We start from the raw sequence: 23274 nt of genomic DNA on the forward strand, positions 1-23274 counted from the left end.
GAGGTGGAGATGGGGGCGGAGGGAGCCGGAGCTGTCACAGGCCCCGGGTCCGCCTGACTGAGCCAAGTGGGGTGTCATGGCCGCGGGGGGCGGCGGCGGCGGCCGGGGAGTTCGTCCTCGACGCACGGGTCGGTGTGTGCGTATTTGTGTTCGGTGTGTCGCGGCGGGGAGGAGGGGTCGCTCTTGTCCGCGCCGGGCTTGGCCGGAGCCGCCGCCTCGCGGAGTTGCCTCGTCCGCCCCTGCTCGGGCGGCGTTTCCCGGCTGGTCGGAGGGAGCGTGGACGGGCGCCCCGGGAGGGGCCGGGCCGCCGAAGCTGCGCCTCTCACACTGTGTGTTTTGTCTGTTTTTCTCTCCCAAGGTCCCGTTTCCCTCTGTGCGGCGGCCGGCGGGACCATAAGGGCTTAACTCATATATTTAATCCCCCTCCGAAAAGTAAGTGGTCGGTGTGGTGTCTCTGCTCCGCCCGCCGCCCCCAGTCCATCCTTGTGTCTGACTTCTGTCCTCAGCATTGTTATTTCCCCATCTTTGCCTCGGCGCTGCTGCTGATGTGTGGGGAAATGCCCTCTCGTCGTCCTCTGTCCCCCACGCCCAGTCCTCCGGGAGACCCAGAATGGCAGCCCCCACCTCCGCCCCGCGGGGAGTGTTCTTGCGAACCAGGTCTTCCCCACCAGAATCCGGGAGGTTCTAACCGTTCGCTTGGGCCCCCTGATCCCCTCCTTCCCGACGGGGTTTCGTTGGAAGGAATTATGCAAATCCTGCTTTCTGGTGTCCATTCAGCGGCAATTTCATGCGGTGAGAAGTTCTCTTTGTTGTGCGAGGGGGAGAACAGACACTGATTTAATAGACATATCTGTCGAGGGGAGGGTGCAGGGGGTGTGGAGAGGCTCAGTTTGGAAGAATTACAGCACTTGGTTAGCTCAGTCTTTGTGTTTGAGCCTTCTGGCTTGACAGGAGGGTCTGCCCTTTACAATGTCCCACAAGGGATGTTTTCTATAATAGGTTAAAAAGCAAAACTGAAACTTTAAACAAGTGAAAAATAAGGTAGCCTTTACTTAGAAAATAGACGCTTTCCAATTTCTGCAATGCTTTCAGCGTGAAAATGTATAATGTGAATTTTTTTAAAGGTTAGACTGTAACACCAACATTAATACAGGCAACAGTACTTCGGTTGTTAAAAGGTTAAAAGTACACTTAAAAATTCGTCCTCGTAGAAATAATAAAGGCACGAATAGTTTTTTTGAGGGGAAGGAATATGGTTGTCTTGCGAATGTATGTTAAAATTCCTCTCCGGCCAGTCCCAGCCCAAGAAACAGCCTTCTGGCTATCAGCTATCATTCGCTCTTTCTGCTTGTTTTGTTCTTTCAAATCTATCATTTGCTGAAATGTTATATTGATGTCACCCTTTCTGCATTATGTGTTGTTTATACCATAATATAAAAGAATACACACCGTTGAAAGTTTTGAGAAACATAAAATGAATGCATTTTCAGAATTGCGTGTTAATGTAAAATGTTGAAATTATTTTCAAGAATACTTAGTTCTTGTGTTTGTTTTACTTTTTTAGTGACTGGTTTTTGTTCGGTAGTGCTTTTTACTTTTTAAAAAATTGATGAATATAACCCAGTAATTTTCTTAAATTAATGTTGTTTTAGATGGTTTTAAGGAGTTTTTTTAAAATCTTACTTTAATTTTGTTTACTTTAAATTTTTGCGTTCTGCCTCAGGCTTCTTTTTTTAAGTCAGTGATTGCTAGTATTAGTGATTGTTTACCGCTGCTTGACAAAGTGTTTTATTCTTTTGTTTGTTTTATGACTAATAAAATCCTGTATAAATATCTCAGTTGAATGTCAAAATTAGATTCACTTTTTGAAGTATTCTAATCTGGTGATCGTTTTTTCTTAGAGCATACTTAAACTCCAGATTGCACCCTTCCTGATAAAAGTTCAGGAGGTTTTAGAGTTCAGAGTCCAGAGTGGTATTTTAATCTGAGCCGTAATATATATTGATAGTCTCCCAACTAAAATCAATTTGGCCTCATAGTTTCTCTTTTATTGTATGTAATTTTGTTCCTGAAGAAGACAGTTCTCTAAGTAAATCAGTTGTGGTGTTAAGTTTATATTTAAAAGGCCTGGGTGGCAGCTATCCTTATACAGTCCGAAAACCAACTGTGTTTTTTTACTGCCAAATGTAATATTTTATTTTTATTTTTGTCTTTTTGAGACAAAAATGCAGTTCAGGCTGGCCTTGAGCTCACTTTGTAGCCCATGCTGGCTTCAAACTTGCAATGATCCTCCTCCTGCCTCAGCCTCCCAAGTTGGTTTTTTATTTTAATGGAATTGATTCTGAACAGTTAAACTATTTGATTCTCCTTTGATTATCTTGATATTTTAGGGTTATTTGGTTTCTAAGCGATTTAATTTATAGCAGTGCTAGACTAAAAATGAATTTTCAGTTTAAAAAAATGAATTTTCAGTTATTTCTCAAATCTAATTTTCCCTTGTACTTTTCTGGAGGACAGAGGAAGGTGGTGGTGATTACAAGCCTTAGTTTAGATGAATTGGACATATTTCAGGTTGAGTTTCCCTTATCTGAAGTGTTCGGGATCAGAAGTGCTTTGGATCTGAGAGTTTTACAGCTTTTGGAATATTTATATAGATTTCATTGGTTGAGCAACCCTCATCCAAAAATCTGACATCTAAAATGCTCCATATTCCCCCAAATGCTCCATTCCAAATCTTTTTTAGCATTTTGGATTAGAAATGTTCACCACATAGCGGCTTCAGACAGTGATTATGATCAAGATGGATATTTGGTTACCACCTGATTATTGAGGGTTCCCCTGGAACTAATAGGATTTGTCCAGATGTCAGGAATATCTTATATAGGTTGTCTCTGCTGCCTGATGTGATGTAACATACTGCTTGGCTGATCTTCAATGTAGTCCTTTTTTGTGTGTGTGTGTGTGGTATGGACCTCGGGACCCTGCACTTGCCAGGCAGGCAGTGTGCCTCTGAGCAATATCCCAGGCCCCTTTATTGTATTTTTGAGTTACTGGTAGTGTGGGGAAAGTTGTAATTTTAGGCTCTCTGTAGCTTGGCTAATAAAAGTCAACAGGATGAATCTCTGACCTATACAAAGATACTTCAGATTACCCTGATTCTCTCAAATGTGTAACTGGAGCAGTTCTAGGAAGCATTGGAATACAGTGCTATTTTTCAGCTTTAATAGGCTTGCACAAGATAGTTTATCTTACCTTGGTTATTTGATGTCTGTGGTAACTTTGCACTTTTGAGTACCTGCCTAATTACTTAGCTACTTGAGTTAGGGCTGCTTTTTAGGAATGAAAGGGAGTTAGGTTAGTGTTTAGTTCATTTAGTTCATTAAATATTTATTAACCACCTGGCATATAGTAAGTAAAGATTGGAAAAACTGCCCTAACCTTCAGGAACCTTTAGTCTTTAGAGAAAATATGCATCCATTTATTGTACAAGACGAAACTTGGCATTTGATAGTACCATCAAATATGAGCATGTTTAGAAGTGAAAGACAACTGTTGAGATGATCAAGGCAGTTTCGTGAAGAAGGTGGCAGATTTTTTGCTTCATTTTGGTGAGTATGGAAAAAGCATTCCATTCATGAGAAATAGCATAGGCAAAAGTAGAAACGCACATGTTGTCTTTTTACACTATGGACTATCATTAGGGGCATGTAGGTGATAGAAGTTTGTAAAGGTAGGTTGTAGAATTTTCTAATGCAAGTTAAAAAGTGGAGACTTTAAAAATTTTATTTTCTTATATATTTTTTGAGAATTGTGTAGTTCAGGCTGACCTTGAATTCAGTATATAGCTTAGGTTGGCCTCTAACTCTGCAGCCATCCTCCTGCCTCAGCCTCTCCAGTACTGTGCTCAGATTATAGGTGTGCAGCACCACACCCAAAAAGTGGAGACATTTTGTTAGGCAGTTTGTGGTTGGTAACACTTTGCTCTTTTCAGCTCAGGAGAGGGGTCTGTCTGTCTGTCTATCTTTCTTTTGTCTTTTTGAGATAGGGTCTCAGTGTGCAGTTCAGACTGACTTTAAGCTCACTTTGTAGCCCAGGCTGGCCTCAAATTTGCAATGATTTCTTCTGCCTCAGCCTCCCCAGTGCTGGGATTACAGGCATGTGCCACCACACCCGGGTGAGAGAAGTATTTTTTTAAGGTTTCACTTGTGAAACTGTACAACAGTGACAAACCACCGTGATAGGGACAGTATTACCATCCACAAAAACACTCTAAAGTAAGCACATTTGGAGGTTATGCTTTATGCTAGTGCACAGAATTTATTTCCAGTATTACATGAAATCATTGAAATATTCTTTCTTTGAATATCCTTTGTATGGGCAAATTTCCACCCTTACAGGTTGGGTTGGGTATATATTAATAAAGTTGGTTTTCTTCCCTGGCTTGCAAACTGGCTGTGAACATTGAGAAAAGGGCTTGATTTGTTTTGATGCACCTCTGAACCTCTCTTTCTTGTCTACCCATCTGCTGTATGGCATCTGAATTTATGATATTGGGTAGATGTGAATAAACAAATCTGTTATCGTTTATAGTTTCAAGCTAAAAATCTAACATTGCTACTGTACAAATTATCTCTTAACCTGCCTGCAAATATTTAAAGCTTTTAACTATTCAACAGACTTGTACATCGCTTTGGGGATGATTCCACAGTAAACTCTTAGTTCATTTGATAGACCATCTCTTGATACAGGAAGTATATTAAGCACAATAATCTATATCCTGTTTTTTTTTTTTTTAAATTGAGCTCTAATTCACATGCTGTGAAAATCTCGCCCCCTTTTTGGTGAGGGTTAGGATAATTCACCTTTCTAAAGTATACAATTCAGTGGTTTTCAGTTTGCTCACAAAATTGTGCATATATCACTACTAATTCTAGACCATTTTTATTTAAAAAAATTTTTTTTTATTTTTATTAACAAAAAAACAAAAAAAAAACCAACCCCATACTCACGCTTTTATGATTCAACTCTTGTAGTCACTGATCTGCTTCCTGTGGATTTGTCTAGTCTGGATATTTCATATAAACTAATTAAATAATATGTGGCCTTTTTAGTGTGGGTTCTTTCGCTTAGTATAGACTGTCTTTAAGGTTTATCCAAGTTGCAACATGTATCAGCAATTTTATTTTTCAGTGGTTGATACTGAATTCTTTGATTTTGTTCATCAGTTCTTCCATATGTAGGCTGCTTCCACTTTTTGGCTTTTTTTTTTTTTGAGATGGAGTCTTGCTATGTAGTTCAGGCTGGCTTTGAACTGGCTTATGCATCCCAGGCTGGCCTTAACTCATGGCAGTCCTGCCTCAGCCTCCTGAGTGCTGGGATTACAGTTGTGCACCACATGCCTGGCTTGGCCATTGTGGATAATGCTGCTATGAACATTTGTGTACAAGTTTTTATGTGGACATTTCTTTTTAGTTCATTTAAATATATATGTAGGACAGAATTGCTAGGTCATATGGTGACTTCTGTGTATTTCTGTTCCAAACTGGTTTTAGTATTTTGCATTCTTAATCGTTCTCTGAGGGTTTTAATTTTTCACATTCTATTGTCTGTCTGTCTTGTCTCACTCTTAACCTTATCCTAGTGGGTATGAATTGGTAACTCATTTTGGTTTTGATTCTTAGTTTTTGAGGACTAATAATATTGCACATCTTTTCATGTGCATGTTGGCATTTGTACATCTTCTTTGGAGAAAAGTCTATTCAGATCTCTTGCCCAGTTTTTAGTTGTTTTTTTTGCGGGGAGGGGGATTGAGGGTTTTTCTGGAGACAGGATCTCACCATGTACTTCAGACCAGCCTTGAACTCACTAAATGCCCTCCTGCCTCAGTCTCCTGAGTGTTGGGATTATAGACATGTACCATCATGCCCAGCTTCAGGTTTTTTTTTTTTTAATTGAGTTGTGGAATTCTTCACATATTCTGGATACTAGCCCCTTATCAGTATATATTTGCAAATATTTTTTTGCTTGTCATACCCCCATATGCAAATAGTTATAGATCAAAATACAAGCAGATATACTGAAATGAAAGGTAAAACTTTAGTATATCTTGTGAACAGGGGGTATATGGGTATAGTAAAAAGGAGTAATCAGCGAAATAGAATTAACCAAGAAAGGATTGTTTAAACATCTTTTCTGCAGCATGTTAAAATTTTAGTTATTTGGAGTTGTGTAACAGTATCTTGCTATCCAAACCTAAATTCTAACCTTTTAAATTGAGAGTTCAGGTATTACAGGTAAAGTAGTATAGCACATTATTGAAATCTGTTTTATGCCTGAATTTTGGGTAGTAGATAACAAAGGCTTAGGTAGAGAGGAATACCTTTACTCTCTTTTGCCCTGTCACATTTTGTCTAAATTCATTCCATTTTTAAGTTTGTATGGTGAGAATTTAGGTAATGAGGAAATCCTAAACACCAGTATATTTTGTTTGTGTGATTTTTTGAGACAGTGTCTCACCATGTAGTTCAAGGTGTCCTCAAACTCAGTCAGACTGGCCTTGAACTTGGGGCAGTTCTCCTGTCTCAGCCTCCCCAGTGCTGGAATTAAATCACCACACCTGGTAAATATCAGTATTTTTGAAGTTTAAGATTACATTTTTTGTTTGCATTTTATTAAACTAGAAATCTGATAAGTTACACAATGGCAAGTTACATGATTTTGTTTTTCTATACTGTTTTCAAAGTGGTATTTTAACTGTTACTGTTTCATTTTCTCTGGTAAGTTTGGTCTGTTATGAGGTGTTAGGTGTAATAATGTTTTGGGGATGAAATTGATCATCCTATGAGATAGGTAGCAGAATTAGTTTGAGAATCCAAATCCTCTGCTTAATGGATTGTGAACGGTAAGTTAGTTATATAGCAGTGGTTGGCAGTGGCTAATTTTTTTTCTTGCTGTTTTATTCCCTTTGTTCCACATTCTTACCTATTTTTTTGTTAACAGTAATTATTTTAGTCTGTCACTAATCATTTTACTGAATTCATTATGCAAGCCAATGAAACTGAATGTATAAAACTAGTATTTGTTGTAAGTGCCCTTAATATAATGAAATTCTTGTAATTCAGGGTAACAGAAAGATCCAATTTTCTGTAATACACAGTTTTGAAATGTAGGAGCAGAATTAGTCAAAGAGGGGCTGGGGATTTAGCTCAGCGGCATAACGCCTGCCTGACAAGCGCAAGGTCATGAGTTCCATTCCCGGTTCTGGAAAAAAAAAACAAAAAACAACAAACAAACAAACAAAAAGAATTAGTCAAAAGAGATTGCTAAAAGAAAATAAATAAATATAACCAGTGATTTAGACTGACATTTCAAATTTTGGTATTGGGAAACTAGAAGTTAGTAATATACTTGACATTTCTTGCGAAAGAAAAATTTATTTGTACCTTATAATTTTTAAAATTATTACTGTATAAATTATTACTGTATAGTTACACTGTTTGAAATGAATATTTCTTATAACTTCTGAATCACCAAGAGTCAGTCCATCACAGTTGTTTCATAAAGATTGAAGAGAATTATTTAGAAGTAAAGTCTCAAGATATTTGGGGTTTTTTTGGCACTGGGAATCAGACTCAGGACCTTGCACTTGCCAGGCAGGCACTTGTGCCACTGAGCTATATCCCCAGCCCTATCACAAGATACTTGATCAGGGGCTGGGGATTTAGCTCAGCAGCACAGCACCTGCCCGGCAAGCGCGAGGTTGTGAGTTCGATTTCTGGTACCGGAACCCCCGCGCCGCCGCCCCCCCCCCAAGAAAAAAACCAAGATATTTGATCAGAAAGTGCTGGGCCTGGTGGTACACGCCTGTCATCCTAGCACCCGGGAGGCTAGGGCAGGAAGAACTGTGAGATAAAAGGAGACCAGCCTGGGCTACATAATGAGTTCAGGGGCAGCTTGAACTACACAGGGAGACCATGTCTCAACGTAAAAGAGCCAGGTGTGATGGTACATGACTATAATCCCAGCACTCAAGAGGCTGAGGCCGAAGAATCATGAATTCAAGGCCAGTTTGAACTACCTAGTGAGACTGTGTGTCAAAAGCAAAAAAAGCATCAAAAATTTATTGAACTGCATAGCATATTTTATAGTTTTTACAAAACTTGCCTGTATTTCACTCTCTTTAAAAATGTAAAATAGGGGCTGGGGATTTAGCTCAGCGGCAAAGCGCCTGCCTGGCAAGTGCAAGGTCGTGAGTTCGGTTCCCGGTACCGGAGAAAAAAACCAAAAATTAAAAATAAAAATAAAAATGTAAAATAGCCCGGGCATGGTGGGGCATGCCTATAATCCCAGCACTCAAGGTTGAGGCAGGAGGATCATTTTGAGTTTGAGGCCAGCCTGGGCTACCAAGTGAACTCAGGGTCAGCCTGAACTGCATAACAAGACCCTGCCCAAAAGACCAAAAAAAAAAAAGTAAGATAAATTTATTAAACAATTGATCAGTTTGAAAACATTTAATAATAGCTGTAGTAATAAAGCATTTAACATAGCTTAAGATTTATCTATAAAATAATTACATGATATTTTAATGTTAGAAATCTGAAATATTTACCTAACATCACAGATACAAACAAAACACAGAACCAAACTCTTCCAGAAGCATACTTTTTTTTTTTTTTGGTTTTTCTCCGGTACCGGGAACCGAACTCACGACCTTGCGCTTGCCAGGCAGGCGCTTTTGCCGCTGAGCTAAATCCCCAGCCCCTCAGAAGCATACTTTTAACTTGCTATAATTGGTGTTTGAAAGTAGGTGGCTTTTTTAAAAAGTCTGTTAAAGATATATACATAAAGACTTGGATTAGAAGATATTGTGGACACCAGTTATTATTCCCCATGAAAACTACTACAGGAAAAACCATTGTAAGATGAATATTTCTATTTTTATTGGTGATACTAGGTAGACCTTTTATTTAGACTCATGATTAGCTTATTTTTCATAAAATCTGAATCATTGTGTAATCTCAGTGAATGAATATGATACATTTCTCTTTTACTAGTTGACTTTTTAGAAGATTGTAAAGTAAGAGCATATATTACCTCTCTTAAACTTACACTATTAAGGGAAAGAAAGACTAATGTTAAGATCTGTAGGGTGTATTTTCCTTGGTCAGAGAAAAATTTTACATGTGTAAATTTGACTTTACACAAATAAATATTTCATGTTAAAACAGAATTCATACCTGACTTAAGTAACACTTTCCTAGTATATTTAGAATGGTGATTGTACTTTTAAAAATGTGATGTGGGGTATTGAAACCAGGGCCTCATACATGCCAGGTAAAGTGTTGTAGCACAAGCCTAGAGGAAGAAATTGTTAACTTGTTAAAATATGACATGGCATTTATCCAGTTTGATGCTGTCTTGCTTTTCATGTTTTTTTTGTTCCCCGTGCGTTGGAATTTGTGGACTTTGACCTGGATATGCTACTTCTGGTCAATATATGCTTATTTTCTGGATCATTGTAGATACTTATTTCTGCCTACTGGATAGTCTCCTATTCCTTATACTGTTTTTTTCCATCTTTTAGAACCATTTTTTGTCAAAACTAGAGGGGATGCTAAAAGGTATTTTCTTGTCCAGCTATATCAATTAAAGGGAAAAGAATTTAAAAGTTTCAAATTTTGTGAAAGTTCAACCATACGTAAAAGTAGGAAGAATAATACCATGAATACCTAGCTATATTAAATGGTCATACTTATTTCACCATCACTGTTACTGTTATTATTATCATTGTTATTATTATCATTGTTTTGAGACAGGGTCTTACTGTGTAGCCCAGGCTGACCTTGACCTCATTATGTAGCCCAGGCTGGCCTCAAACTCTTGGTGATCTTCCTGCCTCAGCCTTAATGCTGGGATCACAGATGTGTGCCACCATGCCTGACGTTAACACCTATTTTACAAATAGAGCAAAGTAAAATTAAAGGTTTCATTTGTAGTCTCTCAGAAAATGAGTTGGTATCCTAGAGATTGGAATGCAAAATTCTGTGCTCTTTAACCATAAGTATTATGCACACCCCTTTTAGAGTTTCATATTTTTGTGCCTTCAAATTTTGCTTTATGTTACATAAAGAACTCTGGATTCACTACATATAATCCTACCATAAATAATAACATTTTTACTATTTACATTCTCTGCCCTTTAAAAACCCTTGCCACCTTCAGATGTTACAGTTCTTTTTGTCTCTCCTTTTTTCTTCCTCATTAGTTTTGTTAGCAGTATTCAGAAATAAATAGGTTTCTTAGCTAAATGTCTTCACTTAGTTTTTCTTCATGTGTTGCTAGACTGGCTGTTTTCAGTTAGCTGAGATTTAAGTATAGTCTCAGAAGAGGAAAACTAGCAAAAGATACCCAAGTACCCAAGTGATACTGATTCTAGACCTTAAAAGTTTAGCATGCTTTCCATGTGAACCAGCCTCATTGATAGCACTTTCGAGTTTGTAAAAGAAGGCCTGATGAGTAACAGTGTGTAATTACAGTATTTATCCTTCTCTTCTGTTCCCAGAGACCTCAGGGTAGGAGGATGAGGGTAGAGGGACAAATAGTGTAAAGTCGATAGAGATCAGGATTCAAGATTTCTGGATCTTAGCCAAATGCCTTCTAACTCCTAACTGTAGTTTAGTTAGTGCTGTTGGCAGTAAGTGTTTCAAAATGTGTGATAAAAAGGGAAGTTGCAGAACAGTGTATAATTGAGAAGATTTGGCAAATTTTTGAAAATGGTATGTAGTTTTGATAATTCATAGATCATTGATCTTAGCATAATGCTTCATTAGCAGGCACAGGAAGGTGTGGCAAAGATAATGGAGAAATTCCCCGCAAAATAAAATAGGAAGCTTTTTGCTTTCATTAAGATTTAAAAAAAAAAATGAGAGGAACATAAATATTTATATTTCTCCATGTTGAAATGTGTCTTTTGTTCCATGATTAATGATGCCAATACCAGTCTCATCATTTGTGTTAATTATTCAAATTGTCATTTAGCTAGAAAGGAAGCTAGGTTAAACTTGTTTTAATGGTCTTATCACAGTACATTGATACTTTCATCACGGATGGACATTAAGAAGTCCATAAATCTTTGGTAAATAGTTACTGAAAAATAAAAATCTTTTTTAAAAATTTTTTTTTAATAAAAACCTTTAAAGTGGTCGTTTTTTATGAATGTTTAATAAGAATGCGACTTTTTTGTTTGTTTTTGGTCTTTTTGAGACAGAGTCTCTTTATGTAGTTCAGGCTGGCCTTGACCTCACTTTGTAGCCCAGGCTGGTCTCAAACTCACAACAATCCTCCTGCCTCAGCCTCCCAGTGCTGGGATTACAGGTGTGTGCCACCACGCCCAGCTAAGAATGCGACTTAATATATTTATCGAAAGCTTCACAATTATCTTTAGTAGTGATATTTGTAAAGTACTTAATGTTAAATTAGTTTTTGTTCTAGAAAGAAAATCTTTAAGGATAAAATGAGTTTCTAACAATTTTTTGAGAGGTAGAGGAATTTTACTATACTGATTTTTTAAAAATTTCTGTTTGTTTTTGAGACAACATCTTGCTATGTAGTTTAGCCTAGCCTTGAACTCACTTTCTAGGCTAGGCTGGCCTCAGACCTGAGGCAATTCTTCTGTTTCAGCCTCAGGAGTGCTGGGAGTACAGGCCTGCACTATGAGGCCCAGCTCATGCCTTCTCAGAAGAAAACTAGAAGTTAAGTGATAAAGCAGTTTAACTTAAGACTGTGCCTACAGATTTTATTTGGGTGTATATTTGCTATGTATAGCTTTTCACTGAATAGTATTTCACTATAAATAATAGTAGTTATTAGGATAGATTCTGTTTATTAGAAAAAAAATAAATTCTGGCATGTTAAGTAAGTATTAAAAAAAGTACATATAAACAGTGGTAGGATAGTAAATGCTGAGAATGAGAAATCTTCATATATCTACTAGAAACAGTTTCAAAAAGAACTATGGTTTATAGTTACAAATGTATAGTCTTATGTAAAAGATAACATTCTTTTTTTGATGTCCTCCTCTTCTTAGGCTAAGAACTGCTGAGTGATTTAATATAGTATATCCAAATCAGAGTATAATATATTTTATTGGTAAAGACGGAGGTAAATGCAAGTGATACAGATGAAATCGACTATTTTGAGGATTATGTACGTATATCCAGTTATAAGTGAAATAAAGGTAAAGAATAAAAACTGTACTAAGAAACAGCAAGATTGTGATGTGAAACTATGCTGTGGCCATACTCTGGTTTCTGTGACTCAAGAATAAAAGTACATGTAAGGCCCGGCGTGGTGGCGCACACCTGTAATCCCAGCACTTGGGAGGCTGAGGCAGGAGGATCATTGCAAGTTTGAGGCCAGCCTGAACTGCATAGTGAGACCCTGTCTCAAAAAGACCCAAAAAAGAGTACATATGAACAATGATAGTGAGGATGCCATTGGTGTTACACTTGATTGGATTATAAGACAAGCAGCATACTTTAAAACTAGGTGCTGAAAAGATATTTTCAGGTGGCGGTATATGTGGGATCTTCAGATATTTGGTCCAAAAATGCAGGATTTTTGCCAGGAATAATTCTTTCAGGAATGGTGAGCTTTTGGATAATACAACCTTTCATTTATCTTTCCGCCCTACTTTATCTTCTTTAAAAAAAAATTTTTTTTTTGTGAGTGTGAAGTAGTTTTATTTTTGGATCTACATGAAATTTAAAACCTGTGAGTTAATTTTTTTTTTTTTTTTTTTTTTTTTGAGGCAGGGTTTATGCTGTATATTTCAGAATGGCCTTAAACTCTCTGTGTAGCCCAGGCTGGCCTGGAACTCATGGCAATCCTGACTCCCAAGTGCTGGCCTTACAGGTGTGTGCCACCATACCTGGGAATAATTGAAAAATTTATACTGGGCATGGTGCTGTGTGCTTGTAATCCCACCATTCTGGGAAGATGAGGCGTAAAGATTGCAATTTGAAGCCCATTCCAGGCAGTTTGGTGAATTAGTAAGACCCTGTCTCAAAATGAAAATAGTATTTATCTCTCTTTATTTATTTATTCATTCATTCATTCATTCAGAGACAGAGTCTTGTTATACAGTTCAGGTTGACCTTAAACTCACTGTGTACCCCAGGCTGGCCTCAAACTGACAGTGATCCTCCTGCTTCAGCCTCCCAAGTGCTGGAGTTAGAAGTGTGTGCCACCAGGCCTGGCAAGATTTTCATTATTAACCTACCCGAAAATGGTACTTAAGTTCCCTGTCATCCAATAATGTTGCATGTCAAACGATCACAAAAATCTTTATGACAGATAAATAGAAGCAGTTATTGGAATCATGAGTCTAGGGTTGAACTGGGATGAACTTGCTTGTGTTGCCCTAGCTATGTTTTGCTGGTCAGCTTGGTGAATTTGACGGGCCTTGCTGCATGTCTAGGGTGAATTGATTGACAGGTTGACCTGAATTGGGATTACTACGGTTACACCTATGCTCTGTCCCATGTTTGTAACCATGTGCAGGATAACTTGAATGTGCATGGCACAAAGTAGGCAGAAGTGCACAAAGAAAGCAGAAATAAGGAAGCACTTGTTTACACTTCTGCTTGTATATCTGCTAGTATTTCATTGTTTAAAACAAATTGTGTTGTTGAGCCTACAGTCATGGTGGTAGGGCATTATAAAGTTATATGGCAAAGGACTTAGATATATAGAGGGATAAAGAATTTGGGATCATTTACAATTAATGTTAGAAAGCATTAGCTTTCATTTACTCATATTCATGACAGTGGGTATTTGTCAGACACCTATTTTGTGGATAACATTTCTCATTTAATAAACCTGGAAAGAGTATGATATCCTTTTTATTTGCTTATGAAGGAACAGAGACCTAGAATGATGAAATAATTCGCAAATGTAGCAGAACTGGTGATTTGAACCAGGGCCTTTTAACTTAAGAGTCTAAATGCTCTCATGTAGTTGTCATCATATAAATCGTGCTTTTAAAAAGTTTTCTTCTTGTTTGAGGAGAGAAATACATCTCTTTTATTGTGTCTTCTTTACTAAATACCTTGTTTTGCCCTTCAATGATCTTTTCTTTTTGTGATAGTAGAGTCTTTTCAATCAAAGAATCTCCTTTTCTATCATTCTTAATTCCATATGTTTTTCATAAGACAGATTTACTTTTTTTTTTTTTTTTTTTTTTTTTTTTTTTTTTTTTTTTTTTTGGTTTTTCTCCGGTACCGGGAACCGAACTCATGACCTTGCGCTTACCAGGCAGGCACTTTTTGCCACTGAGCTAAATCCCCAGCCCCCAGATTTACTTCTGTGACCAGTGGCCGGAGTGGGGAGTGGTTTAGGGACCATCCCTGAGACTAGTTTGTGGAGATCTTGAGAAATAGGTGTCTTTTTCTCTATGGTGGCAGAGCTAATAGCTTCTAAGTGAGAAGCAGCTACCATGTGGCTGTGAGTGAAGTTATGTGCCTCTGTGTGACGCATGCCTAGGGAGAGAATTATTGCTACGTACTTGAATCTAAGTGTGTGTGAATGGAACTCTGAAAGATGTATTTGAGCCAGTAACTACCCATTTTTCTTCAGACTCTGGTATGTTGAGTTTTATTAGCTGCAACAAAAGGTTTTAACTGCTGCTGGTCTTTTGTTTTTTATTTTGGTCCTTGAGAAGGGGACTCACTCACTTGTAGTTCAGGCTGGCCTTGAACTCACTATGCAGCCCAGGCTGGTCTCAAACTCACAGTGAGGGCCAGGTGTGGTGGTGGACATCTGTGTAATCCCAGCACTCGGAGACTGAGGCAGGAGGATCAGAGCATCGCTGCGGGCTTGAGGCCAGCCTGAGCTACATGGTGAGTTCAAGGCCAACCTGAACTGCATAGTGAGACCTTGTCTCAAAAACAAAACAAAGCAAAAACAAAAACAGCATATTCTTGAAATAAAATAGAAGGAAATTCTTTGCCAAACACTCCCTGTACCTTTTAATTACTTGGAAATGTTGAAGTGTTAAAGTTCCATTGTGGTGTTTTTGTACATGTTTTGCATATTAGTACATGTAATTTAATCTGTAGTACATGTAATTTCATCTTCATAATAAACTTACTAGGTGGCTATTTTAATTTCATAGATGGCTAAACATCTGTGTGGATTTATGCTTCTACAAATTTATGTTCTGTAGCCCTAGCTGGACCTTCTATACCGGGAATTCTTTTATGTATTTCTGATCAGTTCTGCAATTTACCACAGTGGTTCTTTAGCTTCGATAAACTCCTGATTTTCTCAAATGATGATTTTTGTCACTTACAAAACAATGAAAATTTATGCTATTGAAAGTTTTTAGGCTGGGCGTGGTGGCACTTGCCAGTAATCCCAGCACCAGCAGGTTGAGGCAGGATCACCACAGGTTGAAGGCCGGCCTTAATTACACTAGTAGACCCTGTCTCCAAAAAAAAAAAAAATTGCCCCCTCATCTTCCTCCTTACCCTAAGACAGTGTTAAACCATTATTTCAAAGCACTGACCTTTTGAACAGTACTGTCCAGATATTTATGAAATTGCAAATTTGAGTCCTTCCTTAGATATTAATGGGTGAGACATGAGAATCTATCTATATTTCCTTTTGGGTCTTTTTTATTTTTTTATTTTTGTGTTTTTGCGACAGGGTCTTGCTATGCAGTTAAGGCTAGCCTTGAGGTTACTTGTAGCCCAGGCTGGTCTCAAACTCACAACGATCCTCCTGTCTCAGCCTCCCGCGTGCTGGGATTACAGGCGTGCATCATCATGCCCGGTGAGAATCTTATTTTTAAAAAATGTTTCAGCTGATTCTTGAGCACACTGAAAACCACAGGCTTATGAATAAGTTACTTTAACCCTCATGTAAGACCCTGTAAAATATCTTATCCCAGCCTGCTTCTTCATTCATACTTTTAAATATCTCTTCAGTCTCCACTCCCTATCTGAAATTCTCTAACTCCAAAATACAGCTTTATTCTTTTTCTACTGTGCAAGTGTGATTATATTTCATTTTGTTTATCTTCTTTTTCCCCCTTCCCTCCCTCCTTCCTCTTTTTTGTCCCTTCTTTCCTTCTTTCTTCTTTTTTTGTTCCCCCCAGTACTGGTGATTGAACTCTGGGCCTCCAGCGTGCTAGGCAAGCACTTTACCACAGAGCTACATCTTCAGCTCTTTTTTTTTTTGTACCAGGAATTGAACTCAGGACCCTTGCACTTGCCAAACAGGCGCTTGTGCTGCTAAGCTACATCCCCGACCCCTTCAGCCCTTTTTTAATTCATTAGTTTTGTTGTCCTGGTGATTGAACCCAGGACCCTCTAAGCCACATCCTCAACCCCCTTTACCCATTTTTTTCTGGAGAGAAGGTCTTGCAGGGTTATTCAGGCAGGGGAAATTTGTGATCCTTCTGCTTCAGCCTCCCGAAGTGCTGGGGTTATAGCTGTGTAACACCATGCTCAAGTTTTATTTTATTTTAAGACAGAGTCTCAACCTGTTGTTGGATCTGGTGATCCTCCTGCCTCAGCCTCCCGAACAACTGGGATTACAGGTATGTGAGCCTGCACCTGGCTTGTCAGACCCTTAAAGTCAGCAGCTGTGTCATATTTTTCTTTGTATGTCAAGTACATACTTGGCAAAGCGGTTAACATATAATTGGTCCACAGTAGCTATCTGTGGTAAGATAGAAAACAGAACTTTGAAATATAAACTAGAGACTAAAATTCAGTGAGATACAGTTGTTTTTTTTTTTTCATGTTGTTTAAGGAAAAACAATATGAGAAAGGAGATACAGATTTTTGGACGTAGTTTGGGGACTCTTAATGACTGAACAGTGAATTTTAAGGGAGATGGAGTGGAGCAAATTACCTCTTTTGAGAACCACTAAAAAAGATAGAATACATGGTTTATGTTCCTTCTGTGGAGTTGGTACATATATATACCTAACACATCTTAGGTCTCTTTTTGATTTTCTTTCTCTTCTTTCTTTCCCCTATCCCTTCATCTCTTGATCCCCTTCCCTTTTAAAAAGCTCTGTCTGCTTAATTCCTATTATCTTTTATTTTGCTCTTTATGATTTAGGTTTCTGTAAAAGAAACCATTCATTATTTAAGCTGTGTGTCTGACTTCTTTCACTCTAAGGTGCATCAGTTTTCCTGCAAGTGACTCAAGTTTTCTTTCTTCATAGTAAAAGAGTACTCCATTGTGCCTAAATACCACGTCCTTTATCCATTCCTTAATGGACAGATAGGCTGCTTCCAAGATTTAGCTAATAGGAATTGTGCTGCTATAAACGTGGGTATTCTTCCATCGCTAATATGGTATCTTTATCTCTTTTAGAAAGATACCTACCAGGGAAATAAATAACTGGGTCATACGGAATTTCTAGTTTGAGTTTTCTTTGAGGCCTCTTCATATGGACTTTCCAAAGTGGTTATACTAGTTAATATTCCTACCAACATTGTAGAGGGTTTCTTTTTCTCTGCAACTTTGCTAGCATTTGTTACTATTTAATTTCTTGGTGATGACCATTCTTTCTGGGGCAAGATGTAATTTTAGTGTTTTAATTTGCATTGAACATTTTTTCATGTATTTATTGGCCGTTTGTACTACTTCCAGAGACAGATAGGTAAAAGTTGGACATAAGTAGGCCCTGAAGAAGAAAGAGGTTGTTGAGGTAAGGAAGAGGGTCTTTTGTTTGTTTTTTTTGTTTTGAGTTGCTGAGGATGGATGAAACCTAAGGCTTTGTGCATCTACATCAGTGCTTTACCACTGAGCCATACCCCTAGTCTGAGAGCTTTTAGATGGTGGGCGATTATTAAATGGTGATGCTGTTTCCTAGTATGCAAGGATACTTACTAATGATGTAAAGGATGATACAGTAATGAATTTGTTCATTGTCATGATAATGGTGAGAAATTGACATTTCAGGATAGCTTTGTCACCACTGGCCAATGTTTTAGTGATTAATACTGCTATAGCTTTTGAGGATAACACTAAAATGGAGGAAGGAAAAACTTGATGAATGTTTTCTTTTTTAGATATGGATATTTAGGTCTTCATAACTCTTGACAGTTTCTTAGGTTGTTTATATTCTGCTATTACAAGGTCACATATCTATAGTTTAACAAGCATGAATTTGTACCTTTTAGGTTCTAGAGCCTTTTCAAAGATACAGATTACTCTTTACTGGCCTTTCCTATCTGCCTAATTTGAGAAAATGACAAGAAGTAAGGCCCTATTTTCAGCTGTATGACACTGTGAAGAATTTTGTGGTTACCTTTTAAGACTCTATATCAAGTAACAGCTAAGATTTTATCAAAAAGGTCATTTTGTTAGTTTATGAACTAGAAAGTTCAGAAAGTGAAGCTAGGTTGTTGTGATATGAGTAGATCCAAGATTTGGTATCATTAGAGTTGTCTCCTTATCTCCACCTCTAAACATTCCTTTCCTCTTTTTGCCTACTTTGGTGAGTTCCTTGGTGGCAGAGCTATAGACCTACATCATCCTTAAAGTTCACAATCCCAAAGACATATCATGTTCTCTCTAGCACTAACTGAATTGAAGGAATTGAAGGACTTACTGTTGAGTTTGGAGTCATATGGTCTATCCTGACCCGTGGAATGTAATTCTCTGACTTTACCAGTGGAAGGTACCTACTTTTAGAGAGAAACTTCAGATCAGTCTACTCTTAAAGGTTGAAGAAAGTTTGAATTCTTCAAGCTGGGTATATTGGCATACATTTGTAGGGAGGTTGAAACAAAGATCACTTGAGTCCACAAGTTAGAGACCAGCCTGGGCAACATAGGTCATGTCTTAAAATAGTCTTTTTTGGGGCGGGGGTACCAGGAATTGAACTCAGTACCTTGTACTTGCCAGGTACAAGGTACTTGCTTGTGCTGCTGAGCAATATCCCTAGCCCTAAAATAGTCTTAAAAAGATAAATTAAATGGCATTTACTAAGAAAAAGAAACGAGTACAGGTTAGGCAGAAATCTGTCTTCTACGTAAGAATCTAGATCTACTTTTGAGGAATTGACTGATTTGGACCATGTTAAGAGTGGAATTTTAGCTCTGGGATATAGCTCAGTGGTAGAGTGCTTTCTTAGTTGCTCTAAGGCCCCAGGTTCAATCCCAGCCCTGCAAAAAGCAAAACAAAACAGAACAAAAAACAAAAACCAAACAAATAGTGGAACACATCCCCTTCTCCCCCCACACCCAAAATGTGTCCTAATTTCCAGTACCTATAAAGGTGACCTTACTTGGAAATACAATATAGGATATTTGTTGTTGTCATTCAGTTATGAAGTGCCTGTATTAGATTAGAGCAAGCCCTCATCCACAACTGGTGTTTTTGTAAGATGGAAATTTAAATGTAAACACTAAGGGAAGGTTGAGGCAGAGATTGTAGTGTAGTTAGACTGCCACAAGCTAAGGAATGCCAGGAATTACTGGTAAGCACTAGAAACTAAAAGGAGGCATAGGGGGATTTTTCCCTACAGCCTTTGGAGAGAGCATGGTCCTGCCACCACCTTGATTTCTGATGTATTATAGCCTTCAGAATTGCAAGAGAATATATTTATGTTTTTAGCCACCTACTTTTAGTAGTGTAGCAGTGTGTTAAAGCAGAACTGGGAAATTAATACAGATCATAGTTGATATACTAAAAACAACTTTTTAAAAAAATTTTTTTGAGCTATGTGGTTCAGGCTGGTCTTGAGCTCATTGTGTAACTTGGCTGCCTCAAACTCTGGGTGATTCTGGTGCCTCAACCTCCAAGTGCTGGGATTACAACCATGTGTCACTGTACCCAGTTCAGTAATTAGTTACAGTTTAGCCAAAGCCATGTTCATAGTTTGATGAAATTATTTCTCAGTGTTTGGCTCCCAAGTAACACAGTTGCATGTGGAATGAGAACCAACAGGAGAAATACCCACAGTAAATATGTGCCTGTAGCCTGAGTATGAGTATGTCTCAAGCAGCTGCATGTCAAGATGGTGGACAGTTAGTATTTTGATGAGACTAAACTAAAACTTAAGATAGCTTGGCCAATATTTCTAGACTCTTGTTTATTTTCTACAAACTGGAAAGTTGGATAACATCGTTCAAGCTTGACTGAACTTAGACAATGTCTTGTGTGTCTCCTGCTTTCTAATTTATGGGAAGTGGGTGTTGTCTATAGATACTATACTTTTTACTCAGACCTTTCTGGTATGAAATTGTGTTCTAGAGGAACTTAAGACATTATTGGAAAAATAGACCTATTCAACCACTTATACACAGTATGTAAATACCTCTCAAATTACTCAGATGAAATAGTAATTTAAAAATGCCATGTCTTAAATCAGTAATGATAAATGGAGTAAAATTGTTTTATTTTTAATATGTTTGACAGTGGTACCTTTTTAAAATTTAATGGTATATTTTTAACTCAAAACATAAAAGTACATTTTTAAATTATATAATGAAGTCTGGTTTTTGGCTATGCCCCATCTACTCTAGTTTTACCTTTATAGCCATTTTTATTATGTATTCAGTGCTTACGTATGAAAGAAAAGTGGGTATTAATATTTTCTTGCATAGAATGACTGTATAGCAAATAATCTTGTTCTGTACTGTACCTTAATTTTATCAATTAATATATCTTAGCCATCTTTTTTTCCCCTTCTGAAAAAAAATTTTTTTTAAATTTTGAGACAGTATTGTATCTTGCTAAGTTACTACATAGCCCAAACTGGACTCAAACTTTTGATCCTCCTGCTGAGCTAAATCCCCAGCCCCTACATACAGTATTATTCTCCAGTAGTGTACATGGTTAAGAAAATAACACACACTTTCAATAACCACCTAAAGGTATTACCACATATGCACACAATATAATGTATTTTATATAATTATATAATTTATCCAGCCTGGGCTACAAAGTGAGCTCAAGGCCAGCCTGAACTGCATAGCAAGACCCTGTTTCAAAAAGACCAAAAAAAAAAAAAAATTATATTATTTGAAATATAACTTGAAAAAGAGTAAGAACATTCTATATACTAATGTAGAAAATACCTAAGAAGCCAGGTTGATGACGCATGCCTGTAATCCCAGCACTCTGGGAGGCTGAAGCAGGAGGATCAAAAACCAGACTTCATTATATACTTTAAAAATGTACTTTTATGTTTTGAGTTAAAAATATACCATTAAATTTTAAAATACTTTTTAATCAGACCTTTCTGGTATGAAATTGTGTTCTAGAGGAACTTAAGACATTATTGGAAAAATAGAGTAGAAGGACCTATTCAACCACTTATACACAGTGTGTAAATACCTCTCAAATTGCTAGATTAAAGACCTGTGCCACCACTCCTGATTTATGTTTGTCCTTAAATTGATTTTCTGCAGTGATAATTATGGAGCATTGGTCAATGATTGGTCAAAGTTTTAATAGAGGAGGAAGGAGAGGAGAGAATTGTTACTAGAAAGAGGACTTCTGGATACTTTTCCTGCATCTTACGAATATTTACATGGGAATATTTACTCCAAAAGTTAAATTTAGGAAGTTTGAAGTTTTTGGTTTATGTAACATGATCATTGAGGTTGTGTTAAGCTCTCATCTCTTTCAGAATTGAAGTTGGATGAGGTGTAGTACACTCCCATAAACCCAGCACTGGGCACTGTGATAGTTAGTTCAAGGCCAACCTGAACTACCAGAGGGAGGTTCTATTTCAAAAAAGAGAGAGGAGAGGAGTAAGAAACAAAGCAAAACAACAAAGCCAGGTTGGAAGCTAGGTGTGGTGGCAAACACCTCTAATCCCAGCACTCTGGGAGCTTGAGGCAGGATGATTTCGAGTTTGAGCAACTTGGAGACATAATGAAATCCTTTCTCAAAATAAAACTATTTTAAAAGGGTTGAGGATTTATCTCAGTATGAAGGCTCTGGGTTCAGACCCCAGTATTAAAAAGAGAGAGAGAAAGAAAGAAAAAAACCTCATAGACAGCATTGTGTAATCTCTTTAAACTGCTTCAGAGGTTCCCCTTGCCTGCAAAAAAAAAAGAGAATTCAAATTTTCCCCAGAGGCCTAATCTTGTGGTCACCCAGTCCTTTGGTTAAAGTAGTTAATGTGGTCAGTGTAAGTTGATTTCTGTGATTGTTCTAGCTTTTGTTTAGTGTGTTCTATAAAATGCTAGATGCCTTCTTTCATGATGCTGCAATGTTTTTCTGTAATTTACCTACTATATCTCCTTTTTTTGGTACTTTTTTCTGTATGTGTCAGCATTCTATTGACTGTTGGAAGAGCTGTTCTGAGCTTTTTGGTCGTAAGTTCACTTTGTATATTTATATTCTGATCTGAAAACCCTGTCCACTGAGCCATTAAATACTGTATTGCCTTGGCTGTAGTTTATGAATTCTTAATTTCTTTAGATCTGATCTCCTAGAAACTACAGGAGAATCACGTAGTGAAATATACAACAGGGATTAAGGCTAATAATAATAATAATAAATGTGTCAATTAAGAGGACCAGAAGATTAAGAGTAGAAACTAATGACACAGACCTTAATCCTGTATTCTGAGAGCCAGGCTGACAAGGAAGTAGATACTAAATGATGCATAGATACTAGTTCAAAATATTCTTTGTCAAATAAAGGTCTGTTGACTTACAATCTATTTTTCAAGCTAGGAAAAAGCCTTCTTTGCCTAGAGGACAGTGTTAGTTTAGATGGTTTGATTACATTGCATTTTAATTTATTAATTGAGCCAAATATTCTATGAGAATTTGTTTTCATGAGAAACCGCTTTGAAGATATCAACATGTAATACAACAAGCATTGTTAATTTCCTACCACTTTGTTTGTAACTCTGTATTGTCTGTACTGTTTTTTTGCTATTTTGTAAAAGGTTGTCACATGTCTGTTAATGTTTTCCTCCTTTTATTTTTAAAATTAAAATATTCTATGAGCTTAAATGCTAGCTTCCAAACACTATGCTGTATAAGGATACAGATTTGCAGAGCAGACTGTTCAAGATTGCATGACACTTACAGTCTTATGGGACAAACAGGGACATTAATCGTAGGAGGAACCAGGTGAGAGCTCTGAAAGCTCTGAAAGCTCTGAAAGCTGTATAGTTGTGGGGGCGGTCCTTGAGATTGGAGTAACAAATTCAGACTAATTTCTGATGAAATAAATTTTAATTCAAGACGTAAAAGATTAGTAGGAATTAACTAATCAGAGAAAGGA

General features: G+C 37.5%; 1 protein-coding gene across 9 annotated transcripts in view; it reads left to right on the forward strand.

Moving 5' to 3' along the window:
- Positions 1 to 40: 40 nt before the first annotated feature.
- The window catches only part of LOC102020146 (ligand-dependent corepressor), a 155706-nt gene continuing 132472 nt past the window's right edge, over positions 41 to 23274 (forward strand). For 2 of the 9 annotated variants that reach the window (XM_005407585.2, XM_005407589.2), the window contains exon 1: positions 446 to 792. In XM_005407585.2, the coding sequence (XP_005407642.1) occupies positions 546 to 792 (247 nt within the window). In that variant the 5' untranslated portion in view covers positions 446 to 545. The other 7 variants (XM_013506199.1, XM_013506200.1, XM_005407592.2 and 4 more) reach the window with 7 other exon arrangements.

This window comes from Chinchilla lanigera, unplaced genomic scaffold (genome assembly GCF_000276665.1).
Source record: "Chinchilla lanigera isolate Chin_1 unplaced genomic scaffold, ChiLan1.0 scaffold00106, whole genome shotgun sequence".
Taxonomy (NCBI): domain Eukaryota; kingdom Metazoa; phylum Chordata; class Mammalia; order Rodentia; family Chinchillidae; genus Chinchilla; species Chinchilla lanigera.